This window comes from Carcharodon carcharias, chromosome 7 (assembly GCF_017639515.1).
Source record: "Carcharodon carcharias isolate sCarCar2 chromosome 7, sCarCar2.pri, whole genome shotgun sequence".
In the NCBI taxonomy this organism is placed as follows: Eukaryota; Metazoa; Chordata; class Chondrichthyes; order Lamniformes; family Lamnidae; genus Carcharodon; species Carcharodon carcharias.
In genome coordinates this window covers 126,870,466-126,892,702 of record NC_054473.1, presented here as the reverse complement: position 1 = coordinate 126,892,702, position 22,237 = coordinate 126,870,466, and the positions used below count along the sequence as shown (strand labels likewise).

The 22,237-nt window shown below is 42.5% G+C and overlaps 1 protein-coding gene across 1 annotated transcript in view; it reads right to left on the bottom strand.

The window, feature by feature from the left end:
- slc9a5 (solute carrier family 9 member A5) overlaps positions 1–21,839 on the bottom strand; it is a 291,194-nt gene extending 269,355 nt beyond the window's left edge. The window contains exon 1 of the mRNA XM_041191673.1: positions 21,509–21,839. Within this exon, the coding sequence (XP_041047607.1) occupies positions 21,509–21,839 (331 nt within the window). The remainder of the gene's footprint in view (positions 1–21,508) is intronic.
- Between the last annotated feature and the right edge of the window lie 398 nt (positions 21,840–22,237).

The following is a 22,237-nucleotide window of genomic DNA, read 5'->3' as shown; positions in this document are numbered from 1 at the left end:
CCTTTGCACTATCCAGTGCCTTCAGCTGTTTCTTGATATCATGTGAGGTGACTCAAATTGGCTTAAGACTGGCATCTGTGATGCTGGGAACCTCCGGAGGAGACCAAGTGGATCATCCACTCGGCACTTCTGGCTGAAGATTGTTGCAAATCCTTCAGCTTTGTCTTTTGCACTGCTGTGCTGGGCTCCTCCACCATTGAGGATGGGGATATTTGTAGATCGCCATCCTCCAGTGAGTTGTTTAATTGTCCACCACCATTCACAACTCGATATGGCAGGACTGCAGAGCTTAGATCTGATCTGTTGGCTGTGGAATTACTTAGCTCTATCTATCACTTGCTGCCAATGCAATTTGGCACACAAGTAGTCCTGTGTTGTTGCTTCACCAGGTTGACACCTAATTTTTAGGTATGCCCGGTGCCGCTCCTGGCATGCCCTCCTGCACTCTTCATTGAACCAGGGTTGGCCCCCTGGCTTGGTATTAATTGTAGGGTGGGGGATATGCCAGGGCATGAGGTTACACGTTGTGGTTGAGTAAGTGCTACTGCTGATAGCCCACAGCTCCTCGTGGATGCTCAGTCTTGAGTTGTTAGATCTGTTCGAAATCTATCCCTTTTAGCACCATGGAAGTGCCACACAACACAATGGAGGGTATCCTCAATGTGAAGACTTCGTCCAGTGACAATATCACTACGCCAACACCTTAATTAACCTAACACTACTGTCGTAGCACCATCACCACATGGACTGCCGTAGTTCAAGAAGGGCCACTTTCTCATATCAGTTAGGGATGGGGAATGAATACAATCATAACAGCATCACAATGTGAACACTTCTTTAAAATCCACATGAGCAGTTTTTGGTTTCCAGTTACTGTACATACTTTGGCCTTATAATGGGACTGGGTGACATTGCACTGGGAAGAAAAGTTATTAAAATTATTGTGGATACACAGGCAAGTGACTTACTGTGGGAGAGCAGACTGTACGTACAAACATACAAAGAGCAGGAGTAGGCCATTCAGCTCCTCAAGCCTGCTCCGCTATTTAATAAGATCGTGGCTGATCTGATAGTTATTTCAAATCTGCATCCTTCCTCATCTGGATAACCTATCACCCACTTGCTTATCAAGAATCTATCCACATCTACCTTTAAAATATTCAAAGACACTGATTCTACTGCCTTTTCAGGAAGAGAGTTCCAAAGACTCTCAATCCTGTGAGTGAAAGAATTTTGCTTCATCTCCATTTTAAATGGACACCCCTTATTTTTAAACAGTGACCCCTAGTTCTGGATTCTCCCACAAGAGGAAACATCCTCTCCACATTCACTCTGTCAAGACCCCTCAGAATCTTATATGTTTCAATCAAGTCACCTCTTACTCTTCTAAACTCCAGCGGATACAAGCCTAGCCTGTCCAACCTTTCCTCATAAGACAACCCACCCATTCCAAATATTAGTCTGGTAAACCTTCTCTGAACTGCTTCCAACGCATTTACATCCTTCCTTAAATAAGGTGACCAATACTGTACACAGTATTCCAGATGTGGTCTCAATAGTGCTCAGTATAACTGAAGCATAACCTCTCTACTTTTGTATTCAATTCCCCTCACAATAAATGACACATTCTATTAGCTTTCTTAATTCCTGCTGTACCTGCACACTAGCCTTTTGCGATTCATGCACAAAGACACCCAAATCCCTCTGCATCTCAGAGCTCTGCAATCTCTTACAATTTACATATGCTTCTCTTTTATTCTCCCTGCCAGAATGGCTAATTTCACTTTTTCCCCACATTATAATCCACTTGCCAGATCTTTGCTCACTCACTAATCTATCTATGTCTTTTTACAGCCTCCTTATGTACTCCTCACAACTTAGGCCAGAAGCTTCGGCTCAGCGAGCAGGGGTGGGGCCCGCTCGCTGATGCGTAAAATGACACGCAGTGACATCAGGAATGTGTCCCGACGTCACCACACGTCATTCTGATTTTCAGCTCAGTGGGCCTGCACCGCAGCTGCGCGCTTGCCATATTGTCAAAGGCCTATTAAAGGCCATTTAAAAACTAATTGAACCACTTCACATAGCGCCCTTCCAAGGTTGGCGGGCAGGTGAAGCGCCCAGGTGGCCTTTGCATTTTTCATGAAACCTCATCCATGGACGGGATGAGGTTTCATGAATGATTTATAAGTGAAATAAAAACTTCCATTAAAATTCATAGAATGTCCCAGCTCACATGAGGCGACATGTCCTGAATTTTTTTTCTTTATTGAAATTTTTGAAACTCAAACTGATCTCCCTGAGGCAGCTCTGTGCCTCAGGGAGATGCCTGCATGAAAGAGCGCAGGCCCCGACTTAGCCTACTCACCCTGCCCGCACAGGGAGCTCTCAGCGCTTCCAGGTGCGTGTCACGCTGGGCGGGTCTTAACTGGCCTGCCACATAAAATGGCTGCACGCCCGCCTGTGCCCTCTCCCACCCAACACCCCCGATGGGGAGAAAATTCTCCCCTTACTTTCCGACCTAACTTTGTGTCAGCAAATTTGGCAACATCCCATTCACCCTTTCATCCAAGTCATTTATATAAATTGTAAACAGTTGAAGCCCCTGTGGCAGAATCAGTGACACCCACAGAAAATCTTTTGCATCTCTTAACAAAAGTTATACATTTTAGAAAATTCCTAATAGTAATTGGAGAAGCAACAATTATTCTTCCAGTTGGTGTTGGCTTACTGCTCTAATAACAAGGTGCTGAGAGATAGGTGTTATTATAAAAGAAGTGATGAGGGATGATTTTGCTTACACAGTGTTACGCAAACTAACTGGAGAGGTTAGGCTGCTGAAATCAGAGGTCCAACTTTCCCTACTGTAGGATGATTTCAAAGTGGACTGGGACACACAGACAGTATGAAGATCTTGCATACACAGTGTAAGCGCAAGTTTCAAGTTCAGCATTTCTAAGAAGGCTGTTGTTTCCATGAGGAAAAGAGCTAAATCTTTTCTTCGCCACTCTCCCCACCCCCAACACATTTCCTTGTAGTGCATCACAATACATTGCTCCTCATTTCAAAGACCCATCTAAACAGGCAAGATCTGGCCTTGTGTGGACATCTCTATATACTTTTGCAGATACACATGTGCTTTTGGACCAGTGTTTTCCTGGAAGGATAAGATATACATTATCCTGCTTTTCATTTTTTTTAAAGTCAGAAGTAACACTTATTAGCATTTTTATAAATTTGTATTGATTTACACTTTATTTTTCCAAATTAAAAATTTACTGTCATAAAATTGTAGATATATGGGAGGGGCTGGAGAAACAAATTCAGTTTTTCACAACAAAAATAGCAATTTCAAGCTGAGTTCCTTATAGAATGAAATTACTTTATTCCAATGGTAAGTTAAGTGTAAGGAATGTTTTGGTTATTCACAACCTGTAGTTAAATTCAACTTTCTCCACAGTGACGTCAGAGGTTACACAGACACGCACACACATCCGCATAAACACACACACACACGTTAGCTGTAACCATACAGCAAATGCTGTAGTCTGCACACACCTTGAGGCAAAGTCAACTTTGATCAACATGGAATGCATTCCCCTTTGTTAACATTTCCATGTTACAAAGAGGTGCCCTGAGCTCATCATCTTATATGTTATCAGAGAGTGATATTCAGCTGCTGCCAGTACTACAAGTGGTAAAAGAGTCCTGGGCAGTTCTATTCTATCAATTGCTGGGATTGACATAGCTGTCATTATGGCCTCAATACAAATCAGAAAACAAAAGATTGTTTTTTGTCCAATAGGTGTCAAATTGAGATTCAAAGTTCCACTGTCAAATCTGACCTACAAGATCTAAAGCATGCAACTCCTAGCTGATTGTGCTACAATGAATCCAAATTCCCTTCACTTCAGTCTTATTTTTTTTCTATTGGACAGCTATCCACTGCAGCTTTCTCCTGCAGTTCCTTCTTAACTGGAACTGTGAATGAGTAAGTGAAAAATTTGCATTTATATAGTGCCTTTCATGACCGCTGGACATTCCAATCCACTTTACAGACAATGATGTATTTTTGAAGTGTAGGCACTGTTGTACTGTACGGAAATGTGGCGGCCAATTTATGCACAGCAAGAGCTACAAACAGCAATTTGATAAAACATGGATAATCTGTTTTTGTGATACTGATTGGGGGATAAATATTCGCCAGAACAGCAGGGATACCTCCCCCCCCCAACCCCACCTCAAAATAACGCCATGGGATCTTTTACATCCACCCAAGAAGGTAGATGGGGCCTCTATTTAACTTCTTATCCAAAAGATGGCATCTGAACAGTGCAGCATTCCTTCAATTCTGTATTGGGTTATCAGTCTTGATTTTTTGTGCTCATGTCCTAGAGTGGAATTTGAACCCAGAACCTTGTGACTCATAGGCAAGAGTGCTACCAACTGACCCATGCCAGGCACTCTTGCTGCTGCTTGATCTTTGACCTTTTGATGTTGTTCTCTTACCAATGATTTCAATTCCAACAGCTCCTCAACATCAATGGATCTCTTTGTGCTGCACAGGTCCAGTTTCTTCCAGAGATATCTCATTCCTGGTGCTTTAATTCCTCTCGACCAGCTTTAACTGCAGTTGATCTCCTGTCTCTCCCATTCCCCAGTAAGTTACATATGGTTCTCAGTGTTTTCTCTCAATTCTTCCATACACTGGTCTATCTGGTCTTCTGTCACCATTGTTAATCATTTTAAAACATTTCAGTGCAGCCTACTCCTATTCTCCTTTCCTTAGAACATAAATATTCAATTCCTCTTTAGTCCTAGGTCAGGTCTTTTTATAAGGCTTCAGGCAATTATGGGCAAGAGGCAGCTAAGTAGAAATTGGGCTTTGAAAACATTTAGGAAATCTGGGAAAGGAAATGAGGGTACTGTTAGAAGATTATTTGAATTAATGATGAATACGGACCAAATACTCTGTCCTACAGAGTGAGCAATTAATCTTGTAACAAGATTATATGGCTATTATACTTGGCTTAAATGAATAAGAGATCTGTCAAGGTTTACATTGTCACAAATTTTTATATAAAGTATTTTTCAAAAGTGTATGTAAGATCTCAATTATAGTTTGTAAACATTTAAAAGTAATTGGAGTAATTGATCCTATTATCAGACTATTCCTTTCATAAGTTGTAATGGGTTACTGGAGGCAATGGATGGCTGTGAAAGGTTTGCACATGTGGATTTATTAATTGACAGCAACTCAAGTTAGGTCATTTGCAGATAACAAATTTCAACCCTTTAGTTATCACAATTAAAAACACTGTGTTTAGAGTATAAATTAGAATCCACCAAGTTACCAAGCCAATCTTTCATTTAAAAAAGTGTAATGTTTAATTACTCATGTATTGAGGAGTAAGATGCAGTAAGTTTGAGAGATGTTATCGAATGAAAAGTAAAAGTAAAGAGGAAAAGGCAACAACCCCAGGATAGCATAAGCTTATTTGACTCCTTCATTCAGTAAAGTGCTCTTGGAATATGCCTCACTACGATTTTAGAAAACTGAAATGAAAGTGTGTCACATAGCAACAGTAAGGGGCTACAAACTGACCTATTGCATTTTCAGGAGAAGGGAGGAGTTGGCAGTGTGGTAATTCTGGTCATTGTTCAGTTAAGATACTTAGAGGAGGAAGGCTACTCACTACATTTCAATTCATCCATCTAGTGAGACTAATGTCCTGTCTCTGCAGAATCCCAATGTTTCTTAAATAGCTTCAGGGTTTTTGTTCTCTAAAATCATTACATTTTGATCACTGGGTTTGAAGCATTTCTATCAGTCCTAGAGTTACCTTTTATTGGTTCGAAACTGAGTCCCTTAGTTCTGCGTTAACATGTTCTATACCTTCAGCAATTTTGTGCTCTCTTACCACCTTTGAGACACTTCCTTTTCCAGCTGAGAACTTTATCGGGGGGGGGATTCAACCCTTTGTGGGTGGCACAAATGGGTGCAAAAGGGCAATCACTGATTGGCTATCCTCATTTTCCTTTCTATTTGAAATCAGTGGAAAGCTGGGTGCCTTGGATAACTGTCTGTTGCTCTGCGACTAAATGTTTTACACCTCAAAAATGCAATTACATTGTTGTAGGGTGTTGGATACTATTCAGAAGGTCTTAATGAAGTTTTTGCAGTCTGAAGTAGGTTAACTGTATGTATTTGTGAACTTTTTTTTAATTCATTCATGGGATGTGGGCATCACTGGCTGGGCCAGCATTTATCGCCCATTCCTAATTGCCCTTGAGGTGGTGGTGTTGAGCTGCCTTCTTAAACCGCTGCAGTCCATGTGGTGTAGGTGCACCCACAGTGCTGTGAGGGAGGGAGTTCCAGGATTTTGACTCTGCGACAGTGAAGGAACGGCAATATATTTCCAAGTCAGGATGATGAGTGGCTTGGAGGGGAACTTCCAGGTGGTGGTGTTCTCATCTATCTGCTGCCCTTGTCCTTCTAGATGGTAGTGGTCATGGGTTTGGAAGGTGAACTACAAGAATTATGTACATATATACATGCTAGGAGTGGTCTCCATGCTTGCTTATGCATACGGCTCTGTCCAACACTAGACTAAGCCTGGGTGTGAATCATGTGTTCTCTTACATCACTATGTGGGTGATACTGTGCTCAGTCCTGTGTTAACTCTATATGTGCCAGACCGTTATACTACACCTCCCCCAAGTCTTTATCCAATGTATTTCAAGTTATTCTAGTTTACCCCATGTATTTACATTGTTATTACTACCCCACCTCCTCCCTTCAATCTCTGAATTCATAGGTTCAGGCGGCCTGGCAGCCTTATAACCCTTTCATATCTTGTTCACACTACTGTTGATTTGTTCTGGCTTCTGGGTGTCCTTTTATCCTCTTTTTCCATTCCTTGGTATTGAACTGCTCTTGTTGATTTGGCAGTTGTGGTGATAGCTGGCTGTTGTTCCATCCCCTTTCTTGTGGGGTGGCTGAACGTTGAGCTCATCTCTATTTCATTTTTCCCTTTTCTTATTTCATGTGGACCATTGCGACTTCCACTGTGATGGAGGATGGTCATTCCTGTTATGGGGATATGGTTTCTTCATCAGCTCATGTTTGCATTTGGCTGTGTGGTGCGCTGTTGGCAATGGATGGCTGCTACTTGGTTCCAGCATCACCTGGAATTTCGAAGCCAGAGGTCTCTCAGCCATGGTTCTTTGTCTGATAGTACCATAACACTGACACCCGTGTCAAATTTAAAGTTTGTGAGCCAAAATGTCCGTAATTCCAATAGGAAAATCCAGGATCTTTGACCTCACCCAAAAAGCATGGCTGTGTCCCCTCTTGGTGTGCATTCTCAACCTCATGAATCATCTTTGGGTTTTCTGTGCATTAAAGTGTTCTGGCCTCGCACAGTTTGCCGAAGTGTCCAATTCTGTTACACTGAAAACATTGGGATGAAATTGCAGGACATTGATCTCACCTGTAGGGGCACTTTTCTTCACAGCGATGGTCACTCGACTGGTGATTTGCTTCTATGCATCTGCTTCTCGAGCTTTCCTTCAGGTCAGAATGCTTCTTTGAAGTTTTCTTTAGTTTTGCAGAATTTTAGTTTTTCTCTGCATTTTTTATGAGGTTTCTATTTGCTGCTGCCATGTTGTGTGTTGGATGCCGTTCAGTAAGTCTTAATGAAGTCTTCATAGCCTTAAGTAGGTTAACTGTATGTATTTATTAACTACAAGAACGATATACATATATACAGTGAAAGATTTAAAGCTAGGAGCTGTCTCAATGTTTGCTTAAGGGGGAGTCGATGGCATCATGATATTGTTGTTGGACTAGTAATCCAGAAACCCAGGGTAATGCTCTGCGAACCTGGGTTTGGATCCCGCCACAGCAAATGGTGATATTTGAATTCAATAAAAATCTGGAATTAAAAGTCCAATGATGACCGTGGAACCATTGTCGATTGTTGTAAAAACCCATCTGGTTCACTAATGTCCTTTAGGGAAGGAAATCTGCTGTCCTAACCTGGTCTGGCCTACATGTGACTCCAGACCCACAGCAATGTGGTTGACTCTTAACTGCTCACTTCAAGGGCAATTGGTCAACTCTGAAGTGGCCTAGAAAGCCACTCAGTTGTATCAAGCCGCTATGAAGTCTAAAAGGAATGAAATCAGATGGGTCACCCAGCATCAACCTAGGCACTGAAAATGACAAAGTCCTGCAAATTCCTCCTTAATGACATCTGGGGGCTAGTGCCAAAATTGGGAGAGCTGTCTCACAGTCTAGTCAAGCAACAGCCTGACATAGTCATCCTCCCAGAATCATACCTTACAGATAATGTCCCAGACTCCACCACCACCATCCCTGCTTATGTCCTGTCCCACTGGCAGGACAGATCCAGCAGAGGTGGCAGCACAGTGGTATACAGTCGGGAGGGAGTTGCCCTGGGAGTCCTCAACATCAACTCTGGACCACCTGAAGTCTCATGGCATCAGGTTAAACATGGACAAGGAAACCTATTGCTGATTACCACGTACCGCCCTCCCTCAGCTGATGAATCAGTGCTCTTCCATGTTGAACACCAGTTGGAAGAAGCACTGAGGGTGGCAAGGGTGCAGAATATACTCAGGGTGGGGGACTTCAATATCCACCACTAAGAGTTGCTCAGTAGCACCACTACTGAACAAACTGGCCAAGTCCTAAATGACGTAGCTGCTAGACTGGGTCTGCGGTAGGTGGTGAGGGAACCAACAAGAGGGAAAAAACACACTTGACCTTGTCCTCACCAACCTGCCTGCCGCAGATGCTTCTGTCCATGACAGTATTGGAGGCAGTGACCACCGCACAGTTGTTGTGGAGACGAAGTCCCACCTTCACATTGAGGATACTCTCCATCGTGTTGTGTGGCACTACCACCGCTCTAAATGGAATAGATTTCGAACAGATCTAGCAACTCCAGACTGGGTATCCCTGAGGCACTGTGGGCCATCAGCAGCAGCAGAATTGTACTCAAACACAATCTGTAACTTTATGGCCCAGCATATCTCGCACTCTACCATTACCATCAAGCCAGGGGATCAGCACTGGTTCAATGGAGAGTGAAGGGCATACCAGGAGCAACACCAGGCATACCTAAAAATGAGGTGTCAACCTGGTGAAGTTGACTACTTGCATGCCAAACAGCATAAGCAGCAAATGATAGACAGAGCTAAGCGATCCCACAACCAACGGATCAGATCTAAGCTCTGCAGCCCTGCCACATCTAGTCATGAATGGTGCTGGACAATTAAACAACTCACTGAAGGAAGAGGTTCCCCAAATATTCCCATCCTCAATGATGGAGGAGCACAGCACTTCAGTACAAAAGATTTTCTACAATCTTCAGCCAGAAGTGCTGAGTGGATGATCCATCACAACCCCATCCAGAGGTCCCCAGCATCATAGATGCCAGTCTTCAGCCAATTCGATTTACTCCATGTGATATCTAGAAACGACTGAAGGCACTGAATACTGCAAAGGCTGTGGGCCCTGACAATATTGCGGCAATAGTACTGAAGATTTGTGCTCCAGAACTTGTCACGTCCCTAGCCAAGCTGTTTGAATACAGCTACAACACTGGCATCTGGCAACCCGGCTATGTGGAAAATTGCCCAGGTATGTCTTGTACGCAAAAAGCAGGACAAATCCAGACAGGCCAATTACCGCCCCATCAGTCTATCTCGTTCATCAGTAAAGTAATGGAAGGAGTCATCCACAGTACTATCAAGCGGCACTTCCTTAGCCATAACCTGCTCACTGACACCCAGTTCGAGTTCTGCCAAGGCCACTCAGTTCCTGACCTCATTACAGCCTTGGTTTAAACATGGGCAAAGCAGCTGAACTCCTGAGATGAGGTGAGAGTGACTGCCCTTGACATCAAGGCCGCATTTGATCAAGTGTGGCATCAATGAGCCCTGGCAAAACTAGAGTCAATGGGAATCAGGAGGAAAACTCTCCACTGGTTGGAATCATACCTAGCACAAAGGCAGATGGTTGTGGTTGTTGGGCGTCAATTATCTCAGCTCCAGGACATCACTGCAGGAGTTCCTCATGGTGGTGTCCTCGGTCCAACCATCTTCAGCCACTTCATCAATGACCTTCCTTCCAGCATAAGGTCAGAAGCGGGGATGTTCACTGATGATTGCACGATGTTCAGTGCCATTCGCGACTCCTCAGATACTGAAGCAGTCCATGTTCAAATGCAGCACAACCTGGACAATATCCAGAGTTGGGCTGGCAAGTGGCAAGTAACCTTCGTGCCACACAAGTGTCAGGTAATGACCATCTCCAACAACAGAGAATCCAACCATTGCCCCTTGATGTTCAATGGCATTACCATCACTGAATCCCCCCATTATCAACATCCTGGGGGTTACCATTGACCAGAAACTGAACTGGACTAGTCATATAAATTCTGTGGCTACAAGTACAGGTCAGAGCCTAGGAACCCTGCGATGAGTAACTCACCTCCTGACTCCCCAAAGCCGGTCCACCATCTATGAGGCACAGGTCAGGAGTGTGATGGAATACCTCCCTCTTGCCTGGATGAATGCAGCTCCCACAACATTCAAGAAGCTTGACACCCTTCACGACAAAGCAGCCCAATTGATTGGCACCACATCCACAAACATTCACTCCTTTCTCCACCGACACACAGTAGCAGCAGTGTGTACCATCTACAAGATGCACTGCAGGAATTCACCAAGGCTTCTTCGACAGCATCTTCCAAACCCACAACCACTACCATCTAAAAGGACAAGGACAGCAGAGAGCATCACCACCTGGAAGTTCCCCTCCAAGCCACTCACCATTCTGACTTGGAAATATATCACTGTTCCTTCACTGTCGCTGGGTCAAAATCTGCGAAATCACTTCCTAACAGCACTATGGGTGTACCTACACCACATGGACTGCAGCAGTTCAAGAAGGCAGCTCACCACCACCTTCTCAAGGGCAACTAGGAATGGGCAATAAATGCTGGCCCAGCCAGTGACACCACATCCCATGAATGAATTCAAAAAACACAGTTCTGTCCAACACTAGAATGACCCCTAGGTGCAGGTCAAGTGTTCTCTTACATCACTGTGTGAACAGTACTGTACTCAGTCCCACATTAACCCTATATGTGCCAGACCCTTATACTACATACATCTCTCCAGTCTTCATTTGTATCTCAGATCCCTAGCACTGGGATCAGTTTTTTTGGTTTCTCTGCAGCACTTGAATGTCTCCCAAAGAAACTGGGTTCTTAATCAGAGTGTTACTACATAAAGTCCCAGCTTCAATATCAAAGATATCAAAAAATGAATTTTAAAAGGTACAGCTAGTTTGAAGGAACAATGAGAACTTTGGATAAATGCATTCAAATATATTGTACCAATTATTATATTTGCCTTTTCATTACTTGGCCTTTTGAAGGTTGTGGATGTGGTCTGCAAATTCTTGACGAAAATGGGCAAAAAATTAGAAAATTATGCAAAGTTGACATTGTTACATATACTTCATTATATTTGTGAATGGAACTGATATCTCTTGCCTCACATCCCAGATTAGGTACATTTCTATTATCAAAAAGATGAAAATTGCTGTCACAAAGTTCATTCTTCACCTCAACAGCATAAAACAAATTGCGACTATTCCAGCAAAGAATTTGCTTGCTACTTATATTCAGCAGCTTTGCCTGCCCATGGGCACAATACCACCCCAATTTTTGCACTGGACTTCCAAGTTTTGCATTTAAAGTTGCTGACTTAACATAAGCGGATTAAAATTGTCATCTCTTGGCAATAACTCACGTGGGCATTGAGTCCGAAACTAGAATATAACCTCACCCAGCAACATTTGTAACATTATCAGCAATTTTTAGCAAATGCTGTAGACATGTAGAAATGGAAGCAAGTGTCCACACACTTTTTTAAGGATTATTTCAGTCTGAGTATTGGGAGTAAAATATTAATCTTTCCTCAAGCATGCAGTGGGGCAAACATTGTATACGATCGTGAAATGGATGTGAATATTTTCTAGCAATTTATATTTTTGGTAGAAAAGAGAAATTTGTTATTCTTCCATGGGATGTGGGCACCTCTGACAAGGCTGGATTTATTGCAAGTCCTTAATTTGCCCTTGACATGTTGGTGCTGAGCTGCCTTCTTGAAATGCTGCAGCCCATGTGGTGAAGGTACTCCCATGGTGCTGTTAGTTCCAGGATTTTGACACAGCAATGATGAAGGAATGATATTGTGACTTAGAAGGGAACTTGCAAGTGGTGGCGTTCCCAATTGTCTGCTGCCCTTGTCCTTCTAGGTGGTGAGGTCAAAGGTTTGGAACCTTTAAAGGAGCCTTAGTGAGTTGTTGCAGTGCATTTTGTAGATGACGCACACTGCAACCACCGTGCATTGGTGGCAGAGGAAGTGAATGTTTAGGTGGTGGACAGGGTGTCAATCAAGTGGGCTGCTTTGTCCTGGATGGTGTTGAGTTTTTTTTTAGTGTTGTAGGAGCTGGACTGAGCCAGGCAAGTGAAGAGCAGATAGGGTGAGATTGCAGAACTCAGTGGTACAGAGGGATCTGGGTGTCCTGATAAATGAATCACAAAAGATAAGTATGCAGGTACAGCAAGTGTGTAGGAAGGCAAATGCAATGTTGGGGTTGATTGAAAGGGTAGTGGAATATAAAAGTACTGCAGCTGTACAAGGCCTGGGTGAGACTACTTCTGGAAAACTGTGTATAGATTAAGTCTCCTGATAAAGGATAAAATTGTATTTGAAGCAGTTCAGAGAAGGTTCGCTCAACTCATTCCTGGGATGAAAGGCTTATCTTATGAAGAAAGGTTGAACAGATTGGGTCTATACCCATTGGAGTTTAGAAGAATGAGGCGTGATCTTATTAAACCATTAAGATCCTGAGGGAACTTGAAAGGGCGGATGGTTCCTCTTGTGGGGGAAACTAGAACTAGGGGGCGCAGTTTAAGAATAAGAGGTCTCCCTTTTAAGGCAGAGATAAGAAGAATTCTTTTCGCTCAAAGGGTCATTAATCTATGGAATTCTCTTCCCCAGCAAGCAGTGGAGGTTGTGTCATTGGTTTCATTCAAGATTGAGTTAGGTAGATTTTTGATCAACAAGTGAGTCATGGGGCGCAGACAGGAAAGTGGAGTTGAGGCCACAATCAGATCAGCCATGATATTACAAATGGCGGAGCAGGCTCGAGGGGGCAAATGGCCAACTCCTGTTGTTAAGTCCTAGTCCGAGTATTCCATCATATTCCCGACTTATAACCTGGAAAAGGTGATCAGGGAGTCAAGGAGTTAAGTTATTCACTGCAAAAGTTTCAGGCTCTGACCTGCTTTCTGGGCACAATATTTATGTGGCTGGTGCAGTTAAGTTTCCAGTCAATGGTGATCCCTTGGATGTTGATGGTGGGAGATTCAGTGATACTAAATACCAATGAATGTTACAGGGAGGTGCTTAGACTTTCTCTTCTTGAAGATGGTCATTGCCTGGCACTTGTATGGCTCAAATGTTATGGTGTAGAAATGACTGGAAAAATAATGGCGGATTCATGGTATTTGACATTATTAGTGCATAAAAAAACAATCTGTGGCGAGGACGATACACAGGAGTTATGATTCATAATAACATTGTTGGTGGATTTGCGGTTAGCCTCACCAAATTGGAAGTTCACATCAACCTCTGCATGTGTGTTCAGAAATTGCTGGGCTTGCCCCACAATGTTGAATGAATATTGTTGCAGATACACAGGACTGGTGTTTCCTTTCATAAGGATTCCATTAATGATTGTTCTGTGCTTCTGACATGAACTGAAATTTGGGAGGTCCAGAAAGGGAACAACTGAAACTGTGGCATCTCATTCTGGTAGGTAGTAAATTGTTTGTGGCGGTTTCTCAAATCTGTTTTAGTTTTCTTTCTCTTTATTCAATCTTTCTCACTCTTTTGCTTGTATCTAATTTGACTACTTCACCCCATTCCCTTCATGCTTTTTTTTTTCATTTTCTCTGCTCTTAGGTTTCACATTCATGAGAACCCAGATGTCACATTGACTTCGATTTCCAGTAATCAGCAGCATAAAAGTAATATCTAAGAGACAAGGGGGAAAACAAATCAAAATTCATGCCATTTGTCACATGACACACATTCTGTAAAGTATGGGCAGTTCATTTGTGGAGCGTCATCTGATGGGCAAAATGTCCTACAACATTTGTCGCAAAAAGAAACCCACCATAACTAAAAGGTTTGCACTGACCCCTCCGCGAACCTCCTTCTGAACGTGGTGTTTTCATAGACCTGTTATTTGGGAGTTTCACAAACACCATTATCAGGCTTCCTGCTTACTGGACACTCAGATGTCAGAGATGTAGCTGCAACTTACTTGCACAGAATCTTCCTTTTAAACATAGATAATGGCTTAAAAATCTGTACGAACAGTTAAGTCCAGTTATGCTTCAAAACATCCAGGGTGTTTATGTGAGCTTCTAAATTGCTGTGTGCACGTTTAGCAGAGGATAAAGAATGCAAGGACAGAAAGGGGACAGAAGGGTGGGAAGCCCCTTGCCTTGACAGAGTTTTTGATCTCAGCCACAGAGAACGCAAGAGAGAAACCAATCCTATACTTAAAAAAATAGAATGAATAACTAGGGTTTCTAAGTAAGTGTTTCATTATTTGTTCATGGGGTGTAGTCGCTGCTGGCAAAACCAGCATTAATTGTCCATCCCCTATTGCCCCCAAGAAGGTGATGGTGAGCCTCCTTCTTAAACCAGTCCACATACTGTAGGCTTTTCCTCAGCGGTTTGACACAGCTGAGTGGCTTGCTAGGCTATTTCAGAAGGCAGTTAAGAGTCAACTACCTTGCTGTTGGTCTGGAGTCACACATGAACTGGACTGAGTAAGGACAGTAGATTTCCTTCCCTAAAAAGGACATTAGTGAACCATTTAGGTTTTTATGACAATCCAGTGGTTAATTGGTCATTATCACTTAGGCTAGATGTTTTCATTTTAGATTTATTTAACCGAATTTAAATCCTCCAGTTGCCATGATGAGATTTGAACCCAGTTTCTCCAGAGCATTGGTCCAGGTCTCTGGATTTCTATATCACCAACATAGACATATACTGCTTCAATGTTCCAGTGAAGCCCAACAAAGCTGGAGGAACAGCACCTCATCTTCCGATTAGGCATTTTATAGCCTTATGGACTCAGCATTAAGTTCAACAACTTCAGACCATGAACTCTCTCCTCCATTTTGAATTTTTTCTTCCAAGTATCAGTCTGTATCTTGTTCTCATGTTTTTGCTTTCAGACAGTGCTGACCTTGATTCTGCTATTAACACCTACCCTGGACCAATGCTTTGTGCCTTTAATACTAGCATTACCACTTCTTTTGCCATGTGTTCTGTGACATCTTTGTCATTTAATCGCCCTTGCCCTCTAACCTATCCCTGATCTTCTCTTTTGCTCCACCTGCCCCTTGACCCTTTTTCAACAGCATAAAACCCATCACATTCCGCCCCCTCTTCAGTTCCAAAGAAGAGTCATATTGGACTCGGGGCATTAACTCGGTTTCTCTCTACACAGAGGCTGCCAGACCTGCTGCCAGAGTTTTTATAGCACTTTGTTTTTATATACTGCTGGTATTTGTACAACACACTTCATTTAAGATGTCAGCCTTAACTCTATCGAACAGCTCAAACTTTAGAGAATTAATTACATAATCTAGTTTATCAGTGCATTACAGAGGGAGTGCTGCATTGCTGGCAGTGATGTAGTTCAGATGAGACATTAAATCAAACCCTGTGGGCACAAAGTGGATTAAAAAAGCTCCCATGGCACCATTCAAAGAGCAGGGTAGCTCTCTCAGGTGCTATGGTCAACATTTGTGTCTCAACCAAAAAAAAATGTCAAAATCTGTTCTTGTAGCTCATTGCTATTTGTGGGACCTTGCTGTGCGCAAATGGGCTGCCGCATTTTCCTAAATTACAACTGTGACTGCATGTCATTGGGATAACCTGAGATCATGAAAAGTGCTATATGAATGCACTTTTTTCCTGTGAGGAGAAGACATTTCAGATATAATTGGGTGGGTATATTTTGGATTCAAGGAAAACACAAATATCTCCTCTCTGACAACTTCACCAGCAGTAAAGCTATTTTTTAATCTAAAGGCACAAATGACTAAGCCTCCATTCTCTGCACTTAACATCTCAGTTCCTGATTTATAGATAATTAGACACTGCAGGAGTTCCACTAGAATATTTATAACCACATTATGTGAACTGAATGCTCAAGATGCACTTTTCCCGTGAGGATCAGAATCCACAATAGTTCCTTCACCCCACCATGGTTTCTGTTAATAATCCCTATCCAGTGATTCCTGTTGGAAAGTGAAAGTGCGTGTGGGCAGGATGGGCTCGACCAAGAGATTTTCACTGCTGCAAATCCCTTAGACATTCACTTCCAACGCATACCCATGAAAAATTTGTCTATGGCGGTGAGCACTTCAAGGATTGTACTTCACCTTCAGGTGGGGTAAATAAATTGGGACAAATAGATGTGAATCAACAGGGTGAAAAGGACGGAATTTCATCTCTTCCCCCAGCATAACAATTTTAACATGTGAAAATAACTATTGAGAATGCATCAATTCCCAATGCTGAAATCAGGAGAGATAAAGAGTTCTGATTCCTATCCCCTGTTTGGCAAGAGTGATACATTAGAACATAAGAACATAAGAAATAGGAACAGGAGTAGACCATTCAGCCTCTTGAGCTTGCTTCGACATTCAATAAGATCATGGCTGATCTTCTTATTTTTGATTTCCACATTTCCATCTAACCCCTGTAACCTTTGATTCCCTTGCTTAACAAGAATCTATCCATCTCTGCCTTGAAGATATTCAATGACCCCACCTCCACCACCTTCTGAGGCAGAGAGTTCCAAAGTTGCACAGCCCTCAGAGAAAAAACTTTTCCTCATCTCTGTCCTAAAAGGGCGACCCCTCATTTTAAAACAGTGCCCTCTAGTTCTGGACTCACCCACAACAGGAAACATCCTTTTGATGTCCATCTTGTTAAGGCGTTCAGGATCTTGTATACTTCAATCAAATCACCCCTCACTCTCCTAAACTCCAGTGGAAACAAGCCCAGTCTATCCAACCTTTCCTCATAAGGCAACCCACTCATTCCAGGTATCAATATAGTAAACATCCTCTGAACCAGCTCCAATGCATTTACATTTTTCCTCAAATAAGGAGACCAAAGCTGCACACAGTATTCAAGGTGCAGTCTCACCAAAGCCCTGCAAACTGAAGCATAACATCCTTACTTTTCCTCTTGTAATAAAAGATAGTATTCCATTAGCCTTCTTAATTACTTGCTTAAGCCCATAAATTGAGACAAAGATTCTACTGTAGCACAAAATCTTAAATGTTACAAAAAGAACCTTTTCTCTCCATTTGTTCATTGAGAACCCAAAAGTAGGTAAATGTTACAAAAAGAACCTTTTCTCTCCATTTGCTCATTTGAGAACCCAAAAGTAGGAATAATCAGAAAACATTCACACTCTGTCCCATTTTCATTCAACAGTCTCAGCATGTTCCAACATCCTCATTCAGAACAGACTGATTCTTCATAAGACGATAATATTTCATATCTGTAGTTCTACAATGCTGTATTGTATATTGCAACAAGTTTGCATTCTCAATTAAAATGCTAAATAAATTATTAAAGACTGCCATGAATAGAATACAATTTCAAAACAGTTGATTTAAAATAAGATACCATTTCAGTAGAACCAAAATTTTCTATTGTGACTTTGTTCATGAATATTCTAAGACATGACCCTCAGAGTGGCAAAGTCCATTGAAAAGCAGAGTACGGGGCCAAGGACAGGAAGTGGGAAAGTCGGAGCAACATCCAAGCTGGGTTTCATTTCCTGATGGCTGGAAATTGGAGGTCTTTGAATTGGGCAAAAAGTAACTTTTTAAAAGGGTTGGATTGGGGAGCAGTGGAGGCTGGGGATATATTCAAGGTTAAATTAAATAGATTTTTGATCGACAAGAAAGTTAAGGGTTATGGGGGATGGACAGGAAAAAGGGGTTCAGGCCACAATCAGATCAGCCTTGATCTTATCAAAAGGCGGAGTAGACTCAAGAGGCTGAATGCCCTATTCCTGCTCCTAATTCTTGTGCATCTATTCCAAAAAAGCTTATACCAACATAAAAGGGAGTTACTCTCCTCAATCATATCCTTCAAGGGGGAGTTTTTGTTTCCTCATGTCTCTTGGAGAAGCATTTTGGCATTTTTCACTACATTAAAGGCAATGTTTTGTTTGTATTCGTTCATGTGGGCGTTGCTGGCTAGACCAGCATTTATTGCCCATCCCTAATTGCTCTTGTTCAGGGGCCATTTTTTTTCAAGAGTCAACCACATTGCTGTGGGTCTGGAGTCACATGTAGGCCAGGCTAGGTAAGGATGGCAGATTTCCTTCCCTAAAGGACATTAGTGAACCGGATGGGTCTTTACGACAATTGGTAATGGCTTCATGGTCATCATCAGACTTTTAATTCCAGATTGCTTTTAAATTTTGCATTCAAATCTGCCATGGTGGGATTCGAACCCAGGTCCCCAGAGCGTTACCCATGGTCTCTGGATTACTAGTCCAGTGACAATACTACTATGCCAGAACTCTTGCCATTAACAAGACTAAAGCTCAAGTCCAGCTAGAAGCTTCACACCAAAGTCTTATACTCCTACCCAGGGTCTATGTCCAATTTATCTTTGTAAGTACTTCTCAACTTCACAAGATACTATATAAAGATACAAAATGGTTTGTGTGTCTCAGTTTGAGTGGAAGGAGGAGGTGGAGGTTAGAAGCATAGTAAGGCTGGTGAGGATACAAGGGATCTTGGGGCTGTTGACACTATTGTAAACAAAATCCATGAATTTTCACCCTATCCAGCCTCATTTTCATATCCTTTAATCGCTAGCAACACTGAAACATGACAGTTTATGTGGCACTGCTTTGCAATGCTAATAAGCACCAAAAAGCATTTTCTAATTGATCTTAACAGATGAGAAGAACCATTAAATCACTATGTTAAATACGTCATTCACTCCTCCATTTGGGTTTTATATTGGAGTCCAAAGCACCTGGCAACTTGTTGTTCCAATTGTTTACATAGGTATAGATAGGAGAGGCCTATAAAGAGAAAAGTTCCAGACAGTACAATCAAGATGAGAGCAGGGCTAGGAAGAAGAAAGAGAAGGTGGGGAGCATCTGGAGTCACATTACTACAAGAGCTCTCGTTCATGAAACAATTCAAATCCACAGCTTCCCAAATGTTGCCGAATCAGGTCCACTTAAGGGAAACCAGACTAAATAAATCAGGTTCCGAAGAAGGGTCATATTGGTCTTGAAACATTAACTCTGTTTTCCTCTCTCCACAGATGTTGCCAGACCCGCTAGGTGTTTCCAACATTTTCTGTTTTTATTTTGGATCTTCAGTATCTACAATATTTTGCTTTTTATTAAATAAATCAAGTAGTCAGACAACCTGAACTCAAATGTACATGGTTGGCATAATGTTGATGTTAACTTAAAACACTTCTCTAAGCAGTGAAAAATGTTATTGGGAGGTTACATGTCTTACTGAGAAATTATGGAAGATAAACTGTCTCTTGTAGAGACTTCCATTAGCCTTCACAAATCTCATGCTCAGTAACTGATCAAAATATTCCTGTCTCCAGCAGAAACTGATCATTTTCACACTGCATTGCTTTGGGTTCAGTATCATCTGCCTTGCCAAACTGAACATTCAATGCTGAATAATTTCCAGGGAGCATGAGATGCATCCCAGTTCTCAATCTAAAACGTTAGAGGCAGCAAAATCAATTGTGTCAACAGGTGGTCTGCAAAACAAAAAACACACCTTTCAATTTGTTACCTTGAATGATAATCTTGGTTTTGGGAAGACAACGGAAAGACCCATCATTCCAACAAACTAAAGGGCAAGAATCAAATGGACATACAAACAAGAAACTACAGTTGGCCATTCAGCCCCTCGAGCCTGCTCCGCCATTTAATAAGATCATGGCTGATCTGATAGTAACCTCAAATCTGCATCCCACCTACTAGCAATAATCTGTCCCCCTCTGCCTTAAAAATATTCAAAGACTCTGCTTCTACCACCTTTTCAGGAAGAGCGTTCCAAAGACTCACAACCTTCTAAGTGAAAAAATTTAAACTCATCTCGGTTTTAAATGGGCAACCCCTTATTTTTAAACAGTGACCCCTATTTCTAGATTCTCCCACAAGAGGAAACATCCTCTCCACATCCACCTGTCAAGATTCCTCAGGATCTTGTATGTTTCAATTAAGTCACCTCTTGCTCTTCTAAATTCCGGTAGATACAAGCTTAGTCTGTCCAACCTTTCCTCATAAGACAACCCTTCCATTCCAGGTATTAGTCTGGTAAACCTTCTCTGAATTGTTTCCCACGGATTTATATCCTTCCTTAAATAAGGTGACCAATACTGTAAACAGTATTCCAGATGTGGTCTCACCAGTGTCCTGTATAACTGAAGCATAACATCCCTACTTTTGTATTAAATTCCCCTTGCAATAAATTATAACATTCTATTAGCTTTTCTAATTACTTGCTGTACCTGCATACTAGCCTTTTGTGATTCATGCACTAGGACACCCAGATGCCTCTGCACCTGAGCTCTGCAATCTCTCACCATACAGCCATATACTGCTATAGCTAAATCCTTCTGTGCTGTAACCGTTCTTTGATTCTATGACTTAATCTCTATTCTAGGGCAGTAGCCATACCCAAAGTGCACTCATTCCAAATACACCATGTAGATGCATGCATTGCCCTCGCCCCCCCCCCCCCCCCCCCCCCCCCCGCCCCACCAACTCCTGCAGCACCTGAACCTCAGAATAGAGTCACACGGATCACTGCTGCTCTGCTTCATAGCATTTCCTTGGCATTCACAGGCTTTTAAAACAACTATTACAGTTTAAAGCTCAACACAAACACCTGCAACCTGACAGGTGAGCTCTGGGAGACCTTTAGATTCAGAAACATGATCATTTCTTCAGGATCTTTCTCTCTCTCACATACATACAGTTTCAGATAGCATAAGTCAATTGCTCTCAGAGTAATGTGTAGAGATTAGAACGACCGCTACAAATCAAAATGAAAGAATTAATTAACAGGAGAACTGTACTAATAGTTTTACAGTTCTGTATATCTCAAAAGTTGCTCCCAGGAGGGAAAAGCGAATGAAATTACATCAAATTGAGGTATCCGAAGTTCCTTGAACTGATGTATCTGGTCAGTAACTGTAAGAGTTTTGCTGTGCTTTATTACATTGTCACTGGCCTAATGGGCTAACGTACCGCCTCTCAAATCTCTTGAGCATTAACAAGCATACTCACAGATTTTGGCCAGGCTGGCTACCAGTATCCACACTGCTATCAGGTAGGGTCCTTGGACATGAGCCCATTGCCACTTAACCATCTGGAAGCCCACGATGTCGCGACCGTGAGTACCCCCTTCATCCTCGCTGCTCTGCATTTTTACTGGGTGGCTGGTTGTCTGGAGCTCCGGGTGGCTGCCGATTCCGGTGAGCTGATGCAGAGGTGAGATCCCAGCTTCTTCCAGTAACTCTGTCAGCACCGAGGTCCCATTGCTGGCAAGCAAAGCCTGAAGGGCACACAGCAGCAGCAGCGCTGTGACCGCGGGCAGGCACACGCGGGCAGAAGACATTCTCCCCTGGCCAGCAAGCGTATCCTTCACCTGCAGCCGGGATCATCAGCAGCTTCGTACTTGCCGGCTTCGTACCTCAAGCCTCCCTGGGCTGGTTCTTTGAATTTTAATTGAGAGAGGCTGGCCTGGGGGACACGTGACGAGCAGTGGTACCCAATGACGGCACGCGATGCCGAGCTGTCAATCACAGGGAAGTGGAACCTCAGCTCCCTGCTCAGTCTTCCAGTTAAATTCACCCCCTATTTGTCTAAGTGCACATATATAGTTTTTAACAGTCTTCAATGTTTACTAATTTTGAGTCTCCTTGATATTTAAAGAGGCATTCATGTATAAGTATAATCTACGATGAAATCAAATGCTACAATTAAATCCCGTCCTCCTCTTTGAGAGAGATGCAG